Source organism: Panthera pardus, unplaced genomic scaffold (assembly GCF_024362965.1).
Source record: "Panthera pardus isolate Hobbes unplaced genomic scaffold, ASM2436296v1 HiC_scaffold_17, whole genome shotgun sequence".
NCBI lineage: Eukaryota > Metazoa > Chordata > Mammalia > Carnivora > Felidae > Panthera > Panthera pardus.
In genome coordinates, this window is record NW_026526732.1 from 142,579,508 (window position 1) to 142,600,137 (window position 20,630).

Sequence of the window (20,630 nt, forward strand, 5' to 3'; positions counted from 1 at the left end):
TCTTATCCAAAAAGAAAATATAAGTTATTAATGCAGCAGGAATTGTTCTTCATCTCTTTCACCATAACTTTTCATTCTATCAACCTTTTCCAGAAAAGGATTTAAAGAGGTTTACAAAGTTCTGAGACAAAATCAACGTATAATAAATCAGAAGACAAGGCAAAGGGAAAATCAGGTTACCAAAGCAAGATGGGCCTGGAATGGCATTAGTACTTGGCTGGATAGTCTCCATTTGCTCCCTCTGATCCTTTTTCCCTCCTTCCCTACCTGGTCTGTCCTCCTTGAAGGGCTCCCCTTTCTCGGGCTTTTCCTATAGTACAGGTCTCAAGGGGTCTGATGACCACTGTGTCCTCTTGTTGCTTGAAGCCCAGAGGCTGGTAACACTTCCTGTGAACCATCCCCAACTGGCTCCCTTAATCATGTCACACCTTTGTAATAACTCCTTCATGAAACTCTCCCTACTTAATCTGTTTGGAAGTGTTATTTTTCCTGCCAGGGACCCTGATTACAAGAGCCCACAAATTACATGCCTTAAGTGTAAATACCCACTAGAAGTAGACCATAAATATAGCTCTAAGGTCTCAGAGTGATTATCAAGTGGGAAACACAATCAATAAAAGAACCTCCAGTCTCTCGAGAGAAGCAGACCTACTCCAGACACCAAGATGGGCAAGAAATTTTCTCTGTGGTTTCTCTATCAAAGGTCATTGTGTTATAATGACCCCATTCTTTTCTGTCTTACAAACCATCTCTATTCAGGGCTCAGTCCTCCAATATCTTTCCTCCTTATCCACATTCACCTTCTATTTGATCTCTTCTAGTTTTATGGCTTTAAATATCATACATGTGGATGATTCCCAATGTTTCTCCAGTCCTGACTTTTCCCTGAACTCATTTTCACCATCCAATTGCCTACATTGGATATCCAACAAGCATCTCAAACAAGCATCTTGGCACATCAAAAACAAAGCTCTCCATGTTCATCCCATACTCCTCCCTTCCTAGTCTCCCCTCATTTCAGTAGAGGGTCCCAGCACCATTCCCTTGGTTGCTCAGGGTATGTGGTCAGGAGGGAGAGAGAATGGCAGAAATCTATCATGCTTGATTCCTTTTTTGCACATTCCACATCCAATCAATCCACACATTATGTGGCTCAGCTCTTCAAAATATATTCAGAATCTGACCACCCCCATTACCACTACTGTAGCCCAAACAGCCAGTCTCTCTTGTCCTACTGTGCTCCTAACTGGTTTTCCTTCTTCTACCCTTGCACTCTTCCAGGACCCCATCTGAAGCAGCCTGTGTACTCCTTTAAAAATGTCATGTCATGTCGTCTCCTATTCAAAATCTTCCAGTCACTACCATCACACTCAGAATGCAATACAAAGTATTCACGTTGGCCTATAGGGCCTCACATCTGGATATCTGTATTTATTTTCTACTATTTTCTTCCCTCTGCACTGGTTACACTGGCCTCCCTGATGTTCTATGAGCAAGTCAAGCGTACACTTAAGGTCTCAGAACCTTCGCACTTGCTGTTTCCTATCACTGAAACATTCTTTTCCAGATACCTGCATGCCTCACTCATTTCACTTAGGTCTCTGTGGGAATGGCAATTCCTCAGAGAAGTCTTCCCTGGTCATCAGCTGTAAATAGTCCCACCATCTCTATTCCTTACTTTATTTTTCTTCATAGCGCTAGTCAGTATCTGACATTACATTAAATATAAATATGTAGTTACGCATTTGTCTATTTAGAATGTAAGTAAGTGCTAATAAAACGGATGTATTTCATTCATCCCAGCATCTCTAGTGCCAGACACAACACCTGACATACAGCACGGTCTTGATAAATATTTGTTAAATCAATGAGACTCCATTCTACTTCATCTAGTTTCTTGACTCAAAAACTCAGCAAGATCCAAGAAATACTTGAGTCTCAATTATGTGAGTGGCACTTCGCTAGATGCTTAGAGCTTTAAAAATCTAACAGACACCTGAGTCTTTTGGGTGAATAGTGATTGGGAGAGGGGATAAGGGGCTCCTCAGTGTACTAGAAACGTTCTTTTTCTAGATAGTACAATACTTACAGAGGTGTATTCATAATTACAAACCTATTGAGCCCCACACTTAAGATTTGTGTATTTTAAGTTGCACACTGATAAAAGTGTTTTTTTCTTAAGTCTCTGACCTATCTAGACACATCGAGAGGTAGTTTGCATTGTGGTAAAAGCAGTGACAATGATCTGTATGGCCTGCCTGTCTGCTATCCGAGAGGTGAGTCACCTCCAAGTGCTAAGATCTGCGTATCAAAAGGAAAAGGGGAGACTATACTGTGTTCCTTTTGGCACCAGAACTCCCAGATATGATGGGCCTTCTCTAATGCCCTGGGACCACCTTTTGAAACTGGCCTGCAATACTAGCGCCTAACTGCTAAAGGGATGTTCCCTTTAGATCCCCGAAGTGAGATGGAGCACTTGGAGAACTTTCCTCGGAAGAGCCCGCGCAAGAGAGGGGGCCAATGGAACAGTCTTTATGCTTTAAAAAAATTTTTTTTAAAGTTTTTATTTAAGTAATCTCTAACTCAAGGTGGGTCTTGAACTCTAACCCTGAGATCAAGAGTCGCATGCTCTTCCGACTAGGCCAGCTAGGCGCCCCTATGCTTTGGATGCTTAGCCATTTGCCCTCAGAGGTTGACACTCCGTCCACTAGCGTTTAGAGGGCATTATTAGCTGTACATTCAGCCCAACGAACGTCACAAACACTGGTACTCGCGGAGTCCCTGGCCCCCAGCACGCACGCGCGGCACAGAGCCGCCGCTACGCAGGCGCACTGCGGCCAGGCGCCGGGCAAAGCGGAGGGCAGGAGCCCGGCCGGCGGGTGCGCGCTCCAGGGCGCGCGGGGAGCGAGGCGCGCGCCATGGAACAGCGGTTAGCCGAGTTCCGAGAGGCCAGGAAACGGGCCGGGCTGGCGGCCGAACCCAACACTTCGAGCCGGAGTGCACAAACCTCAGGGAAGAAGGCGGAAGCAGCTGCGACTCCAAAGGCAGCTCCAGGCTGGCTAAAACGGTTCCTGGTGTGGAAACCGAGGCCCGCGAATATCCGGGCCCAGCCCAGCCTCGCTCAGGTGAGAGGAAGGCCTCGCCCCCCGGGACCTAGCTTCAGGGACGCTGTCGTGTCCACCCAGTAAAATCCGGCTGAGGCCACACCCACTGCCCGCCCACCGCGTGGCGGCCTTCAGGCCACGCCCCCACCGAGGAGCCGTCCCCGCCCACCACGCGAAGGAGCGGGAGTCCAGTCCCCTCCTCTGGTTCCCACCTTCGCTGGCGGGGCGGGGCTGCCGGCGCCTCCCGACTGTTGAGGGCCGGAGCCTGGCATCTCGGGCCACACGTGTCTGCACTGATCCTTCGCTTTGACATTTTCTTTCCAGCCCGCGACCCACGCAGATCCTGATTCCGGTCGGGAAGCGATGGTCTAGGGTCCTGGAAGAAAACACCTCTGCCCTTGAGTTACTCACAGCGAGTTGAGTTATTGTGATGCCCTGTAGCCTCCGGGAACTTCTCCACCACCGCTTTCATTTGCAGCCCTCCGCTAATGGAGGGTAAAGGTCTAATTGGATACTGCTAAAAAGTGGCAGTAATGAAGGCTTCCTTTCATTTCGCACCTGGGACACATGCAGCCAGTAGCCCAGAAAGCCTGTGCTTTAGAAATAGCATTTGAATACAAACGTGCAAAAGTGTGGTTTGTGTAACTGCCAGAGGCCGCAGATGCTTGTGCACCTCTATTAACTAGGGAAACTTACTCAAGTTCTCTGGTGAATTTTCAGGTGAAAGCATTATTTAGATTAGTATGATAGCCTTTCCACCCTTTGATTCTTTAGTATTCTCTTAATGTTCAGATGAACTTGGTATTTTCATTTCGTTTCCACTCAGGAGTAGAGTGGCAAGGTGCCCTGTGTGTGAGATTAGATTATCTATGTTGGAATACAGGACACAACATGGAGGGAAAATAGGTGCCTTGAGACAGTCTGTGACAAAGCCTTCCTATCTCAAAAGTGTAATAGGAGCCAAAAAATTCCTTTTGAAAATGAAAATGTATTGGAGCAGAAATGTATCTTACTCCTCTTAAAATTATTTCTCTTAGTTCATTTATTATTGCACAACATCTGGTTTTAGGCAATTTTTTTAAACCAAGGAGAACTTATGGTTACTCAGTTTTGATTAGATACTATTCTCCATAACACGCAGGGTTCCATCAGACTTGCAGAAAGAGAGTGCAGCAGGGTTCGGACAATCTATTTCCTTGCATGCGGTTTATCTCAGGATAACTTCATTGTTGACTAGAACTCACTGAGCACAATTGGTTAAGATTTTAGAATCTACTTCCCTTACCCTTTTTCCTCTCCACAGTTAAAAAACAATGTCTAGCCCACACAATGAGTTTTTGCCTGTGTGTCTCATTTCCAAAGGAGTATGAGATCATTGAATTGGACCCAGAGAAGCTGAACTTGGAGAAAGTTTCCATTATTAAAAACCTAAAAGCTGATGTCCCGACAAAAGGATGACAGGAAATGCTGGATCTCCAGTTGTTCTTATTAATTACTCTGTTTTTCATAAGGGACTCTGTCTTAAGCTTATTTTCATTGGCTCAGTTATCATTCGTGGGTTTGCTCTGGTGTGAAAATTCTCATTAAATTTTTTTTTCTTTCTCCCAATTTACAATCCATCTCTCTTAATCATTTTGGAGACACACAGTGGCTGTCAGAAATTTCTCTAGCCTTCTATTTGTAATTGCTTCTTGGTTGTCATTGATAAGCAAGCATCCATATCCTCCTTCCTCCACTCTCGAATTCAGCTTGAAGAAAGCAGTCCCCAAGATCAAACATTTCTTTCTGTGACAAGCTTGTTCCACACTGGGACCAAAATGCTTGTGACTTTTTTCAACCCCACAGAAGCCCCCTGTCTCCCTGCCCAGGCATACCCTGCAGCAGTCCCCAGCACCTTCTAGCCCCAAGGTATCCTCTCTCATCCTGTGACTCTGCCCCTCCAGCCTTGGCTCGGACTGACCCACTACTCAAATGCTCTCCTTTGGAGTCACCTGGCTGAACACAGCCTTTGCATCACTCCCTCAAACCCAGGAATCACCTTCTAATTTCTTCCCTTTCCTTGCCATCATTCATTCATTTATTCAGCAAAATTATATCCTGTGCCCAGTCTGTTCCAGCTACTGTCCCGAATCTGGGAAACAGTGGGATAAAGGCAGATGAAGCCCTGTTCTCACAGAACTTGCATTTGGGGCAGCAGATGATAAACAAAGCTGAATGATGAATGCTATGAAAGGGGGGAAGAACAGGATGCTATGATAGTGAACTGGGGGTGAGAGGTGCAGAGTGCTACTTTAAATTGGGTGGGCAGGGAGGACCTCCCTGAGGAAATGGCGTTTCATAAGAAGAAGCCACTCTTCGAGAAACCCAGGACAAGGACAAGGGCACATGTGGTCACATTTTTGCTGAGATTTGTAGGAGAGGAGGGAACCATCCAGGTCATGTGAGGGGAAGGGGGCATTCCTCTCAAAAGGAACCATAGGTGCAAAGGCCCTGAGGTGGTAAGCAGCTTGGTATTTGAGAAATGGAAGTATTTGCCCTAAACTATGCCTCTATGTGCGGTGACGACCACAAACACTTCCATACACAGCTTTTATAGCAGAAGCCACGCTGGTCCTAAAGCAAATGCCAAAGGAGGTAGAGGAATTTCTATATCTCTCCTCTTGTTTGTTCCCTTTGCCAGTTGGTTTGACCCATTCCCCCATCTCCTAGCTCTCTAACCCTTCCCTTTACCATTCCTCATAAAGGCCCCTAATTAAGTACAAAGAGCTTTGGAGGGAGGCTGTGCTGGGATCCTACACCAGTCTCCTCTCTATCACTAGCTGTGTGACTCTAGGGGAGTTACTTAACATCTCAGTGTTTCCCTATCAGTAAATTGGGATTAACAGTGCTTATCTCCTGATTATGGGAGATGGGGTGTCTCAAAGGTGTGCCAGAAATCGTGGCCATAAGCATTATTCTTTTTATACTCCTTCAATGATAAATTCAGTTTACAGTAAATTTCAAGTTGTACACATTCAAAATGTATTCTGCATTCTTCAGTCATTTCTCTCTGACTTCTGTGTCACCACCCTAGTTATGCCTGGCCCTTCTCTCTCACTGAGCCTCCTGCGTGAGCTACTCACAATTTCCCTACTTCTAGCCTTGTAGCCCATTCTCTACCTGTCAGCCAGAGTAGTCTTAAATATAAATCAGATTATATTAGTTCCCTGCTGAGACTTTCAGTGATTTCTCTACTGTGCACACTGGTCAAATCTGAAAGGGACATTTATTTACTTAACAAACGTGTGTGTGTCAGGAGAGGGTGTGTTGCTGATGGCATGTTAAGGACTTTTCCAGTCTAACAGAAAAGGTAATAATTACAACCTTAACACTAGAAAAGAAGGTTGCAACAAAACAGAATGTAATGTAAATCAGATGACCTATATTTTTTATCAAGACCAGATAATATTTGTGGTCCCGTTTTAAATTATCATGGGAGGAATGGGGATATAATTGAAGAAATGAACTAAAAGTTATGCTTTGTATTGAGAACCTACGTGTGGGGTGCTCTCTTTGGCTCTGGAGACACTAAAAGATAAATGGTAGTCCATTGGCCTCCTGGTAGCAATCTAAGGACACATGTGAACTGTATTAAAAGAAAAACACTTGGGGTGGCTGGGTGGCTCAGTCGGTTAAGTGTCTGACTTCGGCTTAGGTCACAAGCTCACGGTTCATGAATTCGAGCCCTGCATTGGGCTCTGCTGGCAGTGTGGGGCCTGCTTGGGATTCATTCTCTCTCTCTCTCTCTCTCTCTCTCTCTCTCTCTGCCACTCCCCCACTTGCACTCTCTCAAAATAAATACATGAGCTTAAAAACACAACACTTAATGAGCATATAGTTTGGTGCTCAATGAGACAAAGAGGCAGTAAGTGCTCTGGGAGGCAGAGGGGGAATCCCTCCTTGATAGCTGCAGAGGTCAAGCATACACAGTTCACCAGTCATGCTGGCCTGGAAGGAAGGCACAGAGCTGAGAATGGAGAGGAAGCAGAGCAGGATACAAGGGGGGGGGGGGGGGGGGGGGGCAGTGTCTTTGGGTAGTAAATCCTGTTGAACTGGAGTAGAGCAGTGGATTGTGGATTGTATCATACAGTTAATTTTTTAGATCATTGTTTTACAGACTGTACGTTGTGACCCGTTAGTGGGTGGTGAAATCAGTTTAGAGGATCTAGTCCTCTGTTAAAAACAAATTTTAAAAAAGTGGAATGGAAGGTGAGAATTTCATGTGTGGTGAAGGTATTTGTTGATTTGTGAAACTTTTTCATATATATATACATACATACATACATACATACATATATATACATACACACACACACATATATATGTGGGGTCACAGTACAAAATGTATTTCTTATTATGGATCATACCCAAAAAATTTTGGAAAATACTGGACTAGAGATCAAGCCTCCCTAAAGCTATCTGAATATCTGTATCTCCCATTCGCACCCAACCCAGGGGCCTGTGTACTGGCATTTCTATCTGTTGAATAAATGGAAGGCCTTGCATGCATTCCAGCCCAAGAAGTTTACATTTTAACCTGTAGGCAGTAAAATTTGTTGAAGGTTTGTGAACAGAAGGTTGGGGGGGGTGTGTTTTAGGAAGTTCATTTAGCAGCTATACATAGGGTGTTTTGGAGAGTCTAGGCGGGGAGGAGGTAAGGAGTCCCGTTAGGAGACACTGCCTGGGCTTGGTGGTGTGTAAGACAGTCCTGGGATGGAAAGGTTGTGGCTATAATGGTGATTTGTTTTTAAGAAGTGAAAGGGATTTTTGTTTCTGGTTTCATGTAGTCCTCATTTTAGACTCATGCCACTCACAAAACTGTAGCTCATCTAATCCAGTCAATAAGCATTGACTCTGTGTGTGAAGCACTAGGTGTAGCTGCTGCATTATCACTTACTGGGGAGTTTCTCTATGGGGCACAAATTAGCTCTTGTTAGCAGCAGACTGATCTGAGGAAATGACTCCCATGAATGGGAATCCACCTGAATGCTGTAAGGATTTTATCAGGTCACAGCTCACTAAGTGCAGATCAGTTTTGATTCAGTTAGAACAGGGCACGTGAGCTCTTTGGAGATGATTGTTTTAGGGAGCAGAGCAAGAAAATAGAAATCAATGAGCCGGAGGCCTTCCCAGAGCAATGAGAGCTGTCTTTCCAGATTGGTTTTTATCCTTTGAGCCCCATTACCCTTTATTCTTACTTCTGTTTGTTTGTGTGACCTAGGAAGTGGCTCAGCCGGGGAGCAGCACGTCACAGCCACCACGGAACGAAGCCATTCCTCTGCCTTCACCACAGGACCAGTCTTTCCTGATCAACATCACTTTCTTGAAGGTTCTTCTCTGGTTGGTCTTGCTGGGATTGTTTGTGGAACTGGAATTTGGCCTGGCCTATTTTGTCCTCTCCTTGTTCTACTGGATGTATGTCGGGACACGAGGCCCCGAAGAGAGGAAAGAGGGAGAGAAGAGCGCCTACTCGGTATTCAACCCAGGCTGCGAAGCCATCCAGGGCACCCTGACAGCAGAGCAGTTGGAACGCGAGTTACAGTTTAGACCCCTCGAGGGGAGATAGGCTCTGCTCTCTTGCAGGTAGCCTCCCACATGGCTCCCTCATAGCCTCTGGACATGGGCTCGTGGGTTTGATTTCAAGTGCCCAAGACCTTATAAGAACAGCTTGCAGGTTAGTTCTCTGGCTGTGAACTTCTGCATTCTTTCCCCAATCCTCTGCTGCGGTTTTATCATTGAACTTCTTTTTGGTTTTGGTGAAACCCCTTGAATGACACTCAGTGTGGATATGATGCCCTTTATAAAAAGTACATACTCAAAAAAGAGAGCTGTTTGTCTCATTATTTGAGAGAGGTACTTGTAAAGCAGTAGAAAGGGATTGGGGAGATAACTTTAAAACACCCAGCTGTTTGAAGGAATGGTGTGTCAAAATAAGTGTTCTCTTTAAGTCTTTTCATATATGCTATAAAGCATTTTTTCCCCCCTGAAAAATTTAAGTTGCAAGTTTTTGTTTTTTGGGGTTTTTTGTTGCTGTTGATGATGTTTGTTTTTTCATTGTTTTTTGGTTTTTGTTGTGTGTTTTCTGCTTTAAATCTTGCTTTTTTTTTTCAGTCATTAATGGTAATGAAAAATAAAATAGCTTTAAAATACCTGCTTTTCAGAAACAGATCCCCATTGCCCATCACCATCTTCCATTCTCCTCAGTTATTCTGCTCCCACTTAATGAAGGAAGATTAAGAGAAGACAGAGTCCTAAGTGACAGGCGAGGGGAGGTAGATTGGTAGATTTGGTAAGTGGGTTATTTATGATGAATTCAGCAAGAAAAAAATTCCTGAGTGTGTTCAGATGAGAGCTGTGGAAGTGGAACTCTAGACTTATTGGCTGCGTGGGTTGTTTCTTATATTCTGAGGGCTCTGGAGTAAGCAGTCCCTTTCTTTGCCTGTGGGCCTCTGGTGAGAAATTATGTAAATAGGGGTAACCAGACATGATTTCAGTCGTTCTTCCTCTTCCAGTACAGAGTTAGTGTTTGGGTTCACTAAAATTGGACCAAAGCAAACCATTAAATACTTTATTTTTTTTTTTTTTATGGATCATACTGATGAGTAAGAGGAGTCTAGTTTTAAGCCAATACTTTTTTTCTGAAACTTTTAAAATTTTAAGAAATTAGTGATTCCTCAGTAGGATTTCAACTTCAGAATTCAGTTATTCACTCATTCTGACAGTAACTTTAATATTTATGAGATATTCTTAAATAATGGATGCTTATTGCTGAATTTTTTTTTCTTTCTTGCCTGATTTAATTACTATAGCCAAACCTTAGCTCCATTTAAATTTAACTTTTACTCATTGAATGCCAGCTCCCTGGTAGGCACTTGAGGGAAAAAGCAGACATATTCCCATTGCGCTGAGCATACAGTCTAGCTGGGAGGGGGATTGGTGGACAAAATAAAACAAGCAATAGCAATAATAGAGTGAGATGTGGTGCCTAGCTGGCTCAGTTGGAAGAGCATGCAACTCTTGACCTCAGGGTTATGAGTTCAAGCCCCACGTTGGGTATAGAGATTACTTTAAATAAATAATTTTAAAAAATAATAGAATGAGGTAAGTTTCAGTTTTAGGAGCGTACAGAGGGGATGTTCTCATGAAACACACTTTGTAGCCAACCACGTGTGTTCCGGCCCTTGCTGAAAATTCTTCTGATCTGAGGAGCAGCTTTGTCTAGCCCTTTGCTGACTGGCACTTTGGCTGTCCCTCAGAAGCCTCACTTGACCAGAAGTTCTCTATAGTTCACGAAGAAGTACTTTCTTTCTTTCTTTTTTTTTTATTTAAAAAAAATTTATTTTTATTTTTTTTGAGAGAGAGATAGAGCATGAATGGGGGAGGGGCAGATAGGGAGACACAGAATCCAAAGCAGGTTCCGGGCTCTGAGCTGTCAGCACAGAGCCCAACACAGGGCTCGAACTCACAAACCGAACCATAAGGTCATGACCTGAGAGGAAGTCAGACACACTGACTGAGCCACCCAGGTGCCCCACAAAGAAGTATTTTCTTCTGTGACTTCTGTCTCAGCTGGGCCTCTGGAAAGTATGGGAAACAGGTGAACCCCTATTAAACAGGCAAGGTTTGATCATGTTTCAGATACATGATTTTGTTTCCAGATTTATTTTCTTCAGGCTTTCTTCATTTCCCTGGATATTTTACTTGGGCTTCGACATTTCATAAAAGCCAAATACAAGGAATATCCTTATTCAGAGACTCACTACAATGCCCCGCTCAATAAGCATTGTTCTAGGAAAGAATTCTCATTTTTAAAATGTGTAATTCAGGGGCTCCTGGGTGGCTTAGTAGGCTGAGTGTCCAACTTCGGCTCAGGTCATCAACTCGAGGATTGTGAGTTCGAACCCTGCGTTGGGCTCTGTGCTAAAAGCTCAGAGCCTGGAGCCAGGCTGCTTTGGATTCTCTCTCTCTCTCTCTCTCTCTCTCTCTCTCTCTCTCTCTGTTGCTCCCCCACTTTCTCTCTCTCTCAAAAATAAAGATTAAAAAATTTGTTTTAAAAATGTGTAATTCAAACTTTTACTTAAAACAAAGCACCTGTAACTCCAAATTGAGAACACATGATCCAATTAGCAATCTCAGCAAAGTGGAGACTCTGCTTGGCATAGAAGAGACTCAGCTTAGGAGTGTATCCCACTAGCATCTTTAAAAATGTAGCTGTTTATAATGAGGTGGAGCTTGATTGCCTTAAGCCCATCTTTCATGGGATTTTCTATGCACGATCTGTCACCTCTCCTTGCTCACCTCTCGCCAAAGGTTGCATGTAATGACAGCATTAACTTCTAGGAAAAGTGGGGTGTGAACCAATTAAATGCGTGGCAGGGGAGAGAGGAAAGGACAGTATGTATTTGCTGTTCTTATCAGACCATTAAGCTTTAGGTGCAGTCTTGATTTCCTGAATTTAGAAAGGCCTATTGATCTCAGAATTTCCACTCAGGGCCCGACCATTAGCTCAGCAAGCAGCTTCCATTAAAGGCTGCTTCTGTCACCAGGGAACTTGAAATCCCAGAGATGCATTCAGTCCCTATGATTGCTGTGTGCACTGTGCATAGGTGAGGTCATTTCTGTCCAAATCTTACAAGTAAATTGGCTTTTGCTTCTATTCACATTGTCCCATCTTGTCTACTCACAGAGACTGTTAAATGAACCTCTACTTATAGGGCTGGAATGGACCCCAAAATGCTATCAAATGCATCCCCCTTGCCTTGGGCAAGGACCGCATTTATTCCTGACCAAATATTTTTTTTCCTGGTGACCCCTAAAGAAGAAGAATCCGGGTACAAGATTTAGGCACTTCTTAGGAAATTCTTAACCGAAAGACTTGACCCCCAATGCCACCGCAGGTTATTTCTTATCTAATCTCAGGGGACATGGAACATCCTCCAAACTGGTGAACTGTTACTCTGTTCTCGCTCAGTTTTCTCTGTTCTTCAGACTAAATCATCCGCATTGTACCTCTGGACAATCACTTTCAAACTAACCCTGACACATTCTGAGGGTTCCAGTTCAGGGCAGAGGTGAATGTCACAGTTTGTGGGTACAATGACTTTTCTCAAAAACTCTAGAGTTGTAACAGTGATGATCTGGGCATATGTATTTTGTGCTATTAGGATTGTACTTTGAGTCTAGGAGGTCTTTGACATTTGCCTTTTGACCGATCTCTGCTCGTAAGCTCTGTGCTAAAATCAAAAGAATAAAAAATAAAGGAAGTTACACAATTGACAAAACCAATGATCGTCATCTGGGCAGAAGAAAGTGAAGTTTTGTGTTTTGTTTCCTGCCACTCACACTGTTAACCAATATTTCTATTTAGGCTTGGTGCTGCTGGGGAACCCATAAGTGAGCTTGGGTAGACAGTGCATCCACGGTAAGAGCCAGGATACCTGGTGGAGCTGGGATGCCAGTGAGCATCTTGCCACCAGGGGGTAGCATAGAGCTGCTGCTATACATCCTGGTCCCTTCTCCCCACACTTGGTAACTTATGTAATGTGGAAAACCCACTGGGATGTTTATCTGAACCATTTGTGCTGCTTTTTCGGATGTTCTTTTCACTTCAAGATTCACAAAGGAAAGGGCTCATCAAAGGTCCTGGAAAAGGCACGGAAAGCTACCAGAAGTGATTTATACCAATATTTTAAAATAAAACAACAACCCCCCCCTCTAGACTTAGCAGGCAGTATTGCCCATCTGCCCATCTTTATCCATTTATCCATCAGTCTGTCTTCAGGTTTGGGTCATTTCTTATGAAGAGAATCAAAAGCCTAACATAGTATCAACTGTGGATGTTGGTGGAGCAACTGATCTTTTCTAGGCCAGGTGCCCGGCTCTGATGATCAGTTATCACATTGATAATGAAGGCAAGGTCCCTTTTTTCAAGGAGCTCACAATCAAATGGAAGGGGCAGCCAATAATCAGACAGTTACCACAGGATAGTGTGGTAAGTGCTATGAGAGTGTGCAGTCTAAATGAGGGCCAGAGCAGAGAAAAAGAGGTTTCAGAACCCTAGGGTCAAGAAGGGCCTCCTGAAGGTGATATTGTATTGAGTTTGAAAGAGCATCCGGTACTCCCCAAAAAAACAGGGGCAAAAGGGCTTTTTAGTCACAGGAAACCACCTGGCAAAAAGGTGATAATCTGGAGGGAGAATTGCTTGCTTGGGAAAAAGTGATGCATTCTGAGAACATATATTATTTTTTCCAACTGGTTGTTAACATATATATAAGCTATTGATTTTGGCGTATTAATTTTGTTATCGCTCTTGTCCTTGATTGAGTTTTCTTACTAATTATAATGGTGTTTTACTCGTTTTCCTGGATTTTCCATGTAGATAATTATTTTCTTTTCCAGTAATATAAAATTTAACTCCTCTTTTTCCAGTTTTTTTGCCTCTTGTTTTTTCCTCTTTGTCTAATAACATTGGCTAGAACATCCAGAAAAATGTTAAATCAGAATGTTAGTCAGTGATGTCTTTGTCTTGTTCTTGACCTTAATGAGCATGCTTTAGTATTTTCCCATTAAGCATGATGCTGTCTCTGGGATAAATGGAGAGATAATTATTCATCTGTATTTATGTTATTAAAAGTTTTTTTTTTTTCCTTCTTAAATTAAGAATGGATTTCACATTTCACAAAATCTCTTTCAGTGTAGTGGAGATTATATGACTTTTCTCTTTGACCAATTAATGTAATCAGTTATATATTTACACGTATTAAACCATCCTTTTATTCCTGGAATGAGTGACCCTTGATTTTAATGTACTGTTCTTTTATTTTTTTAAATTTTTTAAGTGTTTATTTATTTTTGAGAGAGAGAGCAAGCAGGGGAGGGGCAGAGGGAGGGGGAGAGAGAGAGAATCCCAAATAGGTTCCTCACTGTCAGGGCAGAGCCAGACACAGGCCTGGAACCCACAAACCACAAGATCATGACCTGAGCCAAAATCAAGAGTCAGATGCTTAACCGACCAAGCCGCCCAGGTGCCCCTGAACTGTTCTTTTGGTACTTAGTTAAAATATTAATAGTTAAAATTAACTTTTTTAAATATCTCTGTTAATACTTTTAATCCATAATTTTCATGAGATTATAGTATTTTTTAAGTATTTTCAGGTATTGGAATATATAAAAGCATAATTTTTAGGTCTTCATTAAAAATTATTCCCTTTTATCATTATAAAAAACCATCTCTGCTTTCTTTATTACTTTTGCCCTGAATTCATCCTTATCTGATAGTAAGATTGGGACCCCTGCTTGCTTTTTTTTTCCCCCCATGGTAGTCTTTTGTTTATTTTTAAAATAAAATTTATTGTCAAATTGGCTATCATACAGTGTGTACGGTGTGCTCTTAATTTGGGGCTAGATTCCCATGGTTCATCGCTTCCATGCAACAGCCAGTGCTCATCCCAAGTGCCCTGCTTTCTTTTTGTTTGAATTTACCAAGTCTGCCTCTGTCCATACTGTGGTTTTCAGCCTGAGCCATTTTTTTTTTTTAACGTTTATTTATTTTTGAGACAGAGAGAGACAGAGCATGAACGGGGGAGGGGCAGAGAGAGAGGGAGACACAGAATCGGAAGCAGGCTCCAGGCTCTGAGCCATCAGCCCAGAGCCTGACGCGGGGCTTGAACTCAAGGACCGCGAGATCGTGACCTGAGCCGAAGTCGGACGCTTAACCGACTGAGCCACCCAGGTGCCCCCTGAGTCATTTTTATCAGGTGTGTTGCTTGTATATAGACCGTAGTTGGACTTTACTCTATAATACATTGTGAGAATATTTCTTTTATTAGGTGAGTTTCACCCACTTATATTTATTGAAACCTTATCTATCTCATCACATTTCATGTTATGCTTTGTGTTTACATTGGTAATTTTACCACATGGTCTCTGGTTTTGTTTTAATTTTTTTCCCTTTGTGTGTGTGTGTTTCTTTCGATAATTTGGAAAACTTATATTTCTGTTCCAAAGTTGTTGGGTTTTTGTTTTTTTTTTTACTTTAATGGCTTAATCCTTTCGCATTTTAGGCAGTATTTATTAATATCATATGAAAAATAAATATAAGAAGTTAGTATTTCCCCCTTTTCCCTACTTCTCTCTGCTCATCAGTTGTCAATTCTACTGACTGGTTAATTGACTTTACATTTTTAAATATAATTGTAAACTGTTACTTGATTTTTTAGCCTTAAATTACAGTCACCTTGACTATGAAGGATGAGGAACTCAACACACCTATGCTGCTTTACACCTCCTATCCATTTTCCTTTCCTCATTTTATTAATTATACCATTACTATATTTAAATTAACAAGAGCTACATTACGTTCTCTAATCATAATTTATACATTTGTTTTTGTCTTAGTCCTACCTATAATTGATTTTTTTCACTTAATGATAAGCTATGAATAAATTCTCATGTCTGTCTTCTACAATATTGATTTTGACAGCTGCTAATATCACTGCATAGATAAATGTATCCTTTATTTAGCCAGTCCCCTATTATTAAACATTAAGTTGTAGCCAGTGTTCACTAGTATGAATAGTATAAATAGGCTAACCTCTTTGAAATTGAAAACTTCAATTCAAAGTTTGAATTGAAATTTCTACTGTTAGAAAAGAGTAATTAGGGGCCAGTCAAGATAGTGGTCTCAAACTACAGTGACCGTTCACATCTCCTGGGGATCTTTTTAAAATGAGGATTCTGGTTCTGTAGGTCTGGTCCAGGGCCTAAGATTCTGCATTTCAAGTAAGCTCCAAGGTGGTGCTGATGCTACAGGTGTTCAGACCATACTTTGTGTAGCAAGATCTTTGAATACATTTTATGTCTGGAATTTTGCTTGAATGAAAAAAAATGCTAGAAAACATAGTCTGTAGCATTGCTTCTTGGGTCTTATGACACATTTAAAATATTAGGTTTGTCTCAATTTATAGCATATTATTATTTGTCAATGTTCATTTTGCAGTTTTTTTTAATGCACCTGCAAGGTTACCTTAGGTTATACATCTGCTCACTTGCCTGGGCCTATCAGGGCCGTGTTCATGGCAGCCTATCAGATGTGCACATCGCTGTCACGTGGGAAAAAAGGCTGAGAACCTGAGGACCAGCAACAAAGCAGAGTTCAGGCAGGCACACTGGAGTGAACTGGTGAGAAAGAAGTCTTATAAATGATGTCTGCACTCCTAACCCTTCGGCACGTGTCTTTCATTTGGTGATTGGTTGGCTACTTATTGGTTTTATCCTAAAAGGCCCTAAGTGATCTGGCTCCTTCTTGCCTTTCCCAGTTATATTCACTTCCTTCATGTTCATCATACACAAGGGTTTAGCAAAAATGGTTTGGCCTTTCTCTGTACGGGGCCAGACAGAAAAACTTTTGTTGATCATACTGTCTCTGCCACAACGACTCAGCTTGGCTATTATAGAGCCAAAGCAGTCATACGTGACAATATGTGAACAGATGAGAATGCCAATAAAACTTTGTTTATAAAACCAGGCAGTGAGCTGTAGTTTGCTGACCCCTCCTCGAACACACACAATAAGCTTCTGCTTCAGGGTTTTTCCACTAGCTGTTCCTTTGCTTAGAACTCACTTCCCCTAGATGATCCTGGGACTTTTTTCCCTTGCTCCGGTCATATCTTTCTGCTGTCACATCATCCGAAAGACCTTCCCTGTCCCTCTCCCGCCCCCTCCCCGACCCCCAAGTACAAGATAGCACCACTCCTCCATATCTCCATGTCCTTTTTTTTTTATTTTTACCTCTCTCCTATGGGAAATACTATATTTCGTTGCTTTACTAATAATATCGATCATATTTGGATAATTTCTAGAGAAAAGCATATGCATTTATAGGCAGAGTATTTTTATACATTTAGCAGTTCCTTTGCAGTGAACCAAAATAGATTTGTTATGCAGAGTTTGTTTTAATCATATTCCTTCTAATGATTTGCCCCCTGAGACTTAGACTGACTTCAGCAGTGCTAAACATACCATATGGCGAAATGGCACAGGATGATATGAAAACATTGCTTTGTTCTAAAGTCTCATCAGTGAAAAAATGTCTTTGGCTATTCTGGCTCTTCTAATGGGTTATACCAGGTTCTGCACCTATATGTGATTTTCAAACTATTTATGGAAAGAGGAGAATTTCCTACACATTCATACGTTTCCCAGAAGCAGAGGAAGCCTCATGCCTGATGAAAGGCTGGTAAATGCAGGGTGAGTAAGGGAATCGGGAGGACATTTACTAAGGAGAGATGATCAAATGGGAAATTCACATTAGGACTTGATAGCTTTGGAGGATCCAGCCCCAGAGAGGAGAGAGGGGTTGGATTCCAAAAAGTCTACACAGGGTGTCCGTGATCTTGCTGCAGTCTTTGGAAATCTGTATCAGTGCACCATTTTGAGTACAGCTGAAGAAAGTCTTTTCATGTGGGCTGCTGTGCACATTTGGGGGCATTGCTGGGTTTCAGGTGACGCCATACCCTCAGGGGCTGTGCACCACAGATGCAGAATGTCTCAAGAGCGGTTGGCATTTCTTATGTGAGGAGTGACACCAAGACTTAACCCAGTGAGGGAAACAAGAAGCAAAGGTCGCCTCCTGCTAGAAGAAGGGCCGTATCTGAGAAGCAGGCACAATTCAGGGCCAGGAGAACACGAGAAAACGTGGTTGCAGCTGACGCCAAGACTGCATCAAGGTGGCATCTTTTCTGGGCTTGTGGCCTCATCATGCTTTGGTTGGCAGTCTTCATGAACTTTACCGCTTCCTGAAAGAAGGTGCTTTTGTAAATACCTTATGTAAAGTATGGGGTTATGGATGTTTTTCCTGATGGTTAAGAATAGTCCAACACAGTATAATTTGTAATGTAAGCTGATTCTTTTATATGAGATGTCTTTTCATCTGATTTTTTTTACTGTACCTTTCTAAAGGATGCTGTTGGAAGGACATTGGCTTAGCTTAATCAGAGTGAGATGTCTTTACTTTTGTGTGTATCTCCCACATTTTGGTTCTCCTGATCTCCATTTCCCACACCAGAACTTGAAAGATGAAAGAGCTTGAGGGCGGTTTCATTGTATAGTGACATCTAATCGGTAGATATCAGTGGGGTTCAGTAAAACCATAAATTTAATTTCCTAAGCATTTTTTTAAATGTTTATGTATCTATTTATTTATGAGAGAGAGACAGAGACAGAGTGCAAGCAGGGGAGGGGCAGAAAGAGAGGGAGACGCAGAATCTGAAGCAGGCTCCAGGCTCTGAGCTGTCAGCACAGAGCCCGATGCCGGGCTCAAACTCACAAACTGTGAGATCGTGACCTGAGCTTAAGTTGGACGCCTAACCAACTGAGCCGCCCAGGAGCCCTGATTTCCTAAGCATTTTTAAAGTTATGAAGCTTTCGAGAGTTATGAAGCTTTCGACAATATTTGGTCGTAAAATACCTGTCTCTATAAGCCGGAAATGTACGTAAATGGTTCTAGATTGTTGAAGATAGGACCTAAAAGGTAAAGTAACTGTGACCTTTTTGTTGTGGTTGTTAAATGTGTGTAGTTAAGGTGCCCAAGTCCTGAGCTGTGTTTCTAATTCCTTAAAAGTAGAATTAGAATAATTCCTTAGGTCATATGGAACTGAAAAGTCTTATATAAACTGTATTTATTATTTCAAGTCCTTGCTCTTTCACTGTAGAGATATGGAAAGTTAAAAAAAAAAAAAAAGTTGCTTGCAAATCTCCTCTTGGTGTTACCTGCCTGCTTCCACCCCAGAGCAGTCCATCTCCTGGCACGGGACTGCTCAGGGTTTGTAATTCTCAGCTATTGATTTTATTCTTGGAGGTTGCAACACAGATCAACCCTGAGGTCCATTGGTCCTACATGAGAAGGAGCCACAGTAATTCATTCTACCACTGGTGCCTGTATCGGTGGGAGAAATAATAAAAAATCTGTTGGACTTACTCTAGGCTGTGATCTTTTTCTCTTTCTAAAATGATTATGTTAGTTAAAATGAGCCTTTGGACAAAAGAAAAGAATCTACCAAGGTTTAAGATCAGAAAACTCTTCAGGGAAAGAGCTCAGATTTATGGAAGAAGGAGTTAAAAAATACTGGCTGGAGATGGGGCTCCTAACTTGGCTGCCTATAGCTTCCCACTGGTAATTCCCATTATTTTTTTTAATTGTTTACTTATTTATTTTGAGAGGGAGGGAGAGAGCACAAGCAGGAGAGGGGCAGATATGGAGAGAGAGAATTCCAAGCAGGCTCCACACAGTCAGCACAGAGTCTAAGATGGGGCTCGACCTCATGAACCATGAGATCATGACCTGAGCCAAAATCAAGAGTCAGATGCTTAACCGGCTGAGCCACCCAGGCACCCCTAGTAATTCCCATTCTTTTTTCCACCTCCACAATTTCCTTGTGTCTTTTACTACAGCTCTTTCCCACATTTAAAGGTCTGTTTTTTTTTTCTTTATTTACTTTTTTATGTTAGGGCCTCATCATCTTTCCCACCTACTCTTCCCACCTTTGGGGACACTCAATTTCTACTTCTTCCTTGTCCCAGTATTGGTTCTGTTTTTCCATGCTCTTCAATATTTTGCCTACATTGTTTTCTATTCCAGGTTGCACTGCTGGGGTTTTCTCCCCACTAGTTCCAGTAAGGGAGACCCCACTGTTTTCAGTATTGTCTTTATTGTGTGTGTACATGCATGTGTGTGAGAAAGAGGGTGGTGGAGGGAGAGAAGGGAGGGAGGGATTGAAAGACACTGCATTGCACATGCCTAAGGCATATGTTTTTGAGGGGGTAGTGAGAGGAGATTTGGCGGTGGGAGCCAAACACTTGGGAATGCTTCTATACAAGGCATATGAGTGACATTCTTCACAAATGCTATTTGGAACTCAGTTATCCCCATCTGTGGGGCACCAGTCCCTGGAATGTGGCTCTATATTGCATGTGACCACGAGTGAGTCTGAAGGCCAAAAATTCTCATTTATTTCCTCCAGGAGAGCAGGGAAACTGCCCTTATCCCTTGTTCAGGCTGAGGTTAAGACCTGTTAGGCCCAAGTGCACCCTCTTTTCCTGAGGTTGTATCTGTCTGGCTTCCCTACAGATGTGGTGGTCATTATTGGTTTGGGCAGGTGTCTTCGTTGGGATGGGGAAGGGAGAGAAAGGTCTGAGATCCATCTTTCTTGTGCTGCTGAGTGGTGGAGTAAAGACATAGAACGCTGAGAACATCACAGGAGAGTGAATGAAGTCAAAAGCAAGACTGATGCAGACAAGCCAAAATGCAGATATTCTGTCTGCAGATACCAGGAGAAACGACATCTCATTTGCTCTCAGAGTAAGAATTATTATTAGGTTTGAAAGAGACAATCCCCAAAGCGTGTCTAAAAAACAGGTGTGTTTTAGGAAACCTTCAGATGAGCACATTGATCTTCAAATGGGTAGCTGAAATGGTGGCGGAACTGGGGA

General features: G+C 42.5%; 1 protein-coding gene across 1 annotated transcript; it reads left to right on the plus strand.

The window, feature by feature from the left end:
• Positions 1–2,807: 2,807 nt before the first annotated feature.
• On the plus strand, positions 2,808–8,970 carry SAYSD1 (SAYSVFN motif domain containing 1). The gene is made up of 2 exons (XM_019457016.2): positions 2,808–3,125; positions 8,365–8,970. The coding sequence occupies exons 1-2, from the start codon at positions 2,919–2,921 to the stop codon at positions 8,707–8,709; spliced, it is 552 nt and encodes a 183-aa protein (XP_019312561.2). The 5' UTR covers positions 2,808–2,918; the 3' UTR covers positions 8,710–8,970.
• The last annotated feature ends 11,660 nt before the right edge of the window (positions 8,971–20,630 follow it).

Bases quoted from the DNA above. Each gene is read 5' to 3' on its own strand.
- SAYSD1 (XM_019457016.2), top strand. From the start codon at position 2,919: ATGGAACAGCGGTTAGCCGAGTTCCGAGAGGCCAGGAAACGGGCCGGG. The intron at 3,126-8,364 runs GTGAGAGGAAGG...TGTGTGACCTAG, and splicing joins CCCAGCCCAGCCTCGCTCAG to GAAGTGGCTCAGCCGGGGAG.